General features: G+C 41.8%; 1 protein-coding gene across 1 annotated transcript; it reads left to right on the top strand.

Moving 5' to 3' along the window:
- The first annotated feature begins 2,207 nt into the window (after positions 1-2,207).
- Positions 2,208-3,633, top strand: LOC135109463 (uncharacterized). The gene is made up of 2 exons (XM_064020842.1): positions 2,208-2,253; positions 3,284-3,633. The coding sequence occupies exons 1-2, from the start codon at positions 2,208-2,210 to the stop codon at positions 3,631-3,633; spliced, it is 396 nt and encodes a 131-aa protein (XP_063876912.1).
- The last annotated feature ends 1,901 nt before the right edge of the window (positions 3,634-5,534 follow it).

The raw sequence follows: 5,534 nt of genomic DNA, 5'->3' as shown, positions 1-5,534 counted from the left end.
AGATAGAAGGTTGTGAAGTGATAGATGTTTAAGAATCTTCCTGTTGAGGATAGATTCAAAAACTTTAGAAAGGCAGGAAATTAAAGGAATAGGAAGGTAGTTTGAGGGATTAGAACGGTCACCCTTTTTAGGAACAGGCTGAATGTAGGCAAATTTCCAGCAAAAAGGAAAGATAGATGTTGCCAGACAAAGGTGAAAGAGTTTGACTAGGCAAGGCGCAAGCACGGTGGCACAGCTTTGGAGAAGAATATGAGGGACCTCATCAGATCCATAACCCTTCCGAGGGTTTAGGCCAGCGAGGGCATGGAAAACATCATTGCGATGAATTTTAATAGGTAGCATGAAGTAGTCAGAGGGAGGAGGAGAGGGAGGAACAAGCCCAGAATCGTCCAAGAGGATAGATTTTTTAGCAAAAGTTTGAGCGAAGGGTTCAGCTTTACAAATAGATGTGATAGCAGTGGTGCCATCTGGCTGAAATAAAGGAGGGAAAGAAGAAGAAGCAAAGTTATAGGAGATATTTTTGGCTAGATGCCAGAAGTCAAGAGGGGAGTTAGATCTTGAAAGGTTTTGACACTTTCTATTAATGAAGGAGTTTTTGGCTAGTTAGGGAACAGACTTTGCATGGTTCCGGGCAGAAATATAAAGTGCATGAGATTCTGGTGATGGAAGGCTTAAGTACTTTTTGTGGGCCACCTCTCTATCATGTACAGCACGAGAACAAGCTGTGTTAAACCAAGGTTTAGAAGGTTTAGGACAAGAAAAAGAGTGAGGAATGTACGCCTCCATGCCAGACACTATCACCTCTGTTATGTGTTCAGCACATAAAGACGGGTCTCTGACATGGAAGCAGTAATCATTCCAAGGAAAATCAGCAAAATACCTCCTCAGGTCCCCCCAAATAGAAGAGGCAAAACCCCAGAGGCACCTTCGCTTAGGAGGATCCTGAGGAGGGATTGGAGCAATAGGACAAGATAAAGATATGAGATAATGATCGGAGGAGCCTAACGGAGAAGAAAGGGTAACAGCATAAGCAGAAGGATTAGAGGTCAGGAAAAGGTCAAGAATGTTGGGCGTATCTCCAAGACGGTCAGGAATACGAGTAGGGTGTTGCACCAATTGCTCTAGGTCATGAAGGATAGCAAAGTTGTAGGCTAGTTCACCAGGATGGTCAGTGAAAGGAGAGGAAAGCCAAAGCTGGTGGTGAACATTGAAGCCTACAAGAATGGAGATCTCTGCGAAAGGGAAGAGGGTCAGAATGTGCTCCACTTTGGAAGTTAAGTAGTCAAAGAATTTCTTATAGTCAGAGGAGTCAGGTGAGAGGTATACAGCACAGATTTTAGTATGAGAGTGACTCTGTAGTCGTAGCCAGATGGTGGAAAACTCGGAAGATTCAAGAGCGTGGGCACGAGAGCAGGTTAAGTCATTGCGCACATAAACGCAGCATCCAGCTTTGGATCGAAGATGAGGATAGAGAAAGTAGGAGGGAACAGAAAAGGGGCTACTGTCAGTTGCCTCAGACACTTGAGTTTCAGTGAGGAAAAGAAGATGAGGTTTAGAAGAGGAGAGGTGGTGTTCTACAGATTGAAAATTAGATCTTAGACCGCGAATGTTGCAGAAGTTAATGAAGAAAAAGTTGAGGGGGGTGTCAAGACACTTAAGGTCGTCGACAGAAAGGCAGTCCGACCTGGGGACATTTATGGTCCCCCTCCCCAGATGGGGACTCCGAGTCTGGTGTAGGAGTCGCCATGATGATTTTAAAATTTTTGAGTGAAGGGTGTGTGTGTTATTAGGTGCTTGTAGTTTTGTGTGGAGGAAGAGGAAGAGAGTTGTCTTTAGAGGGCAGGCTGTGACTGCCCCCTTGTGTTGTGAGACACAAAGGGAAACGTTCAGTGAGGTCAGAGCTGGGTTTAATGAGAAGTTCACAGCACCCCCTGAACAGTGCTTTAGACCTCACTGGGAGTAATTATCGTTTCGGCAGGTGTCTACTTATAATAGATAGACAGACAGACATAGATATATAGATATGGTTTATTTATTTCATTTATTTATTCATTTTTTATTTATTATTATTATTATTATTATTATTATTATTATTATTGTTATTATTATTATTATTGTTTTCATTACTTAGCTCGTGTGTTTTAACCCACGTGATGGCAATCTATCAGCCGGCACATACTTGGGTTTGGATGTCCGGTGTCATCAGCATGCTTTTCATGATCGTCCCGGTTAAGTCCACCGCCGACCTCTCAAGTGAGTAATATGTTTGAATTGACAAAGGTTGTTTTTACTTATTAGTACAGGATATGAATGTTGCCTTCTCTTGTTACAGAATGGCCAGTGTACGAATTCGACTCCGGGAAAGGCCAAGGCGACAGTCATACTCGTCTTAGGGTATCCTTAAGAGAAACCCTCCCAAGCACCGCACCTGCTTCTCTCTCTTCATTTACTCTTTGTATGTGGTTTAATGTCACATCCTTCCTGGACGCAAGCACTCTCCTCAGCTACGCCAATTCAGATCAAATTGATGATGCGATCCGCCTTCGTATGTATTACCCAAAGTTCATCAATAAAAACAGTAGGACTAAAGGTGCCGTCACACCAGCATTTTTTCCGTCCATGTTTACGGTTTCTGTTGTCTTTGCTCGTTCCGCTTTGTGCATCGACCATACAGATGAAGCAAGTAAATAGTCAATATAGTTATCTTTATAGATGCAATGAATTACTCTCAGTGGCCACATCTTCCAGAGGACCTTATGGTTGAAAGCATGTGAAAGCTTGTTTATCTCTGGATCCACAATTACACATACCTTAAGGAAAGCTTCCAATATGAGACAGGGTAGTTGGTAGGCAACCGGATCTTCAAGATAACACATCGAATGCAGCGGCGAATAACACAGATAAACAGATTCCGGGAATAACAGATTTACGTAGACTATAATCAATATATATTAGAAACAAGGAACCATTGTTAAATAACATACAGTCTGATACGCCATTTTAGAACTTTCGCCTACGTTTTTATATATTTTATGTTTTATATATATATATATATATATATATATATATATATATATATATATATATATATATATATATATATATATATATATATATATATATATATATATATATATATATATATATATATATATATATATATATATATATATATATATATATATATATGGTTCCATTGGTATTCAGCCCGCACAGGATTCAGCCCACGGAATTCAGCCCACACGGAATTCAGCCCACACGGGATTCAGCCCACGGAATTCAGCCCACACGGGATTCAGCCCACGCGGGATTCTGCCCACGGAATTCAGCCCACACGGAATTAAGCCCACACGGGATTCAGCCCACGGAATTCAGCCCACACGGGATTCAGCCCACGCGGAATTCAGCCCACACGGGATTCAACCCATGGAATTCAGCCCACGCGGGATTCAGCCCACGGAATTCAGCCCACGCGGGGTTCAGTCCACACGGGATTCAGCCCACACGGGATTCAGCCCACTGAATTCAGCCCACACGGGATTCAGCCCACACGGGATTCAGGCCACGGGATTCAGCCCACACGGGATTCAGCCCACACGGGACTTAACTCACGGGCCCACACTGTTGAGTTGAATAGGGGTTTAATTGACATGGAACCCTTAGAAATATGACCATTTCTACTGAACGGATTTTTAGAAAAGAAAAGTAAATAACTTAAAGCAATATTATTCTTTGACTATTCATTATTTTTACAGTAGTTAGTGCTCTATTCGCCGAACCCAGCTTGCACCACGAGGAGGTTGAGCACCATAGCAAGCCTTATATATATATATATATATATATATATATATATATATATATATATATATATATATATATATATATATATATATATATATATATATATATTCTAATAGTTTTTTTTTAGTTTCTTCAGTTTGTAACTTAGTTTTTTTTTCTGGGGGAGGCTTATTTTTCTGTTTTACTTTTTGTTTTTCCAATTAATTTTTTTCTTTGGAAATTCAGTTTGTAAATATTAGATGTTTTCTGTGAGGCTTCGATTTTTTATTATTATTTTTATGGAGCTTGTGCTTTAAACTAATCACTTATTTTTCCCCTAGTGGGAAGTTTTTTTTTATATGATTTTAATCATTTTTTATTTGTATTTGATTTTAGTTGCTATAGATATGTGCCACTGATCGCAAGTAATGCAACTTGTCATTTACATCATTGTAGCAGTCCACCCTTGCAGCCAGCCTCTCTGATAGAACAATGTATTTGTTTCTTGGTGGAGGGTTGTTTGCCACCTCGTTGTCTGCTAGTGTTTTCAAGTGAAGACTAATATCCTTTTTCAAACCATCCATTAACTTCCAGATGGAAGGATGCTGGGAAAGGAACAGACTGTTCAATCCATTGTGGTAGCCCTCAATAGCATTTGTGGTTCGTGGAATGTTATTCCTTGGAGCTGAAAAATGGTTCCAGACAACTGATGGGTACCTGGGTGGTCCCCTGTCTCTTCCCTGGCCCCTGTCCCTCCCCTGAATATAAGTCAGCTCAAAGTAGGCAATTAACTCTTCTACCCTATCCAGAGGAGGAAAGCTGTCAGCCAAGGTGTTGAAGATGACCAGTATATCTTCCTCAGGCACAAAAGAGAGAGCAACCAAAGATTTCACAGACATGTTGAATTCTACGTTACTCTCGTAGTCCACTTTCAAGCCAAGTTCTGCGACCTTTCGTTGGACTGACTGCCCAAGATGAAAAAGACAACCCTTGATGTCTGCATTGGGGTGTACCTGGCGGAAAGCATTCTGTGCAGCATTCTCGAAGTCCGTCAGAATTGTCTGGGGGTTTGCATCTGGAATTATATTTGCAAGAGCTTCCAGCATTTGCACATAGGTGACCTGCATTTTGTTTGGTAGAAGAAAGTACACACAAGGTGGGAACTTATTACCCACTTTGGCATGTATGGTGTACAGCTGGAAATAGATACTGGGAACAACTGCGAAGGTTCCATCACCAAGCCACACCTCAGCATTCTCTAAGACATGAAGTACGAAGTTCATGTCTCCCAAAATCAGGATCCTGCTGGGATCTTGAGAACCACTGTCATGCAGGACAATATCTGTGAACCTGGCAGGTATGGCAAAATTCAAGGATTGAGGGTTTGGTTCAACAGGGTTGGTTGCACGCCTTTTGGCCCTCACGCTGTCTTCCAGGGTTGATCTTTTGGGTAGCCTTTGGAGAACATCTTGTGACAAGCCAGTCATGTTTTCTGCCAAAATTGACCTGGTGGAATCTTGCCCAGCTGTCGCAGCAGACCTGATGTGTGACTGCACTTGCCTGACTTCTCCAGTTAGAGGATCCCCAGGGTGTGAATGATTAGGGTTTCCTTGACCATCAAGAACTATCCCCTGTAAGGTTCTTATACTGGCTGGACACTTGAATTTCACATTTTCTCTGCATCTCCAGGTGAGTTCTCCGTTCTTTCCCATTCGGTCTTTCCTCAGGACATACTCAAAGCCCCCAACCCTCTT

This window comes from Scylla paramamosain, chromosome 19 (assembly GCF_035594125.1).
Source record: "Scylla paramamosain isolate STU-SP2022 chromosome 19, ASM3559412v1, whole genome shotgun sequence".
NCBI lineage: Eukaryota > Metazoa > Arthropoda > Malacostraca > Decapoda > Portunidae > Scylla > Scylla paramamosain.
Note: the sequence above shows the minus strand (reverse complement) of the source record. Positions and strands in the feature narration are given on the sequence as shown.

What these genes read in the sequence shown, in the direction of transcription:
- LOC135109463 (XM_064020842.1), top strand. Translation starts at nt 2,208, where the DNA reads ATGCTTTTCATGATCGTCCCGGTTAAGTCCACCGCCGACCTCTCAA. An exon ending in GTCCACCGCCGACCTCTCAA is followed by an intron (nt 2,254 to 3,283) that starts GTGAGTAATATG and finishes CACGGAATTCAG; the next exon opens with CCCACACGGGATTCAGCCCA.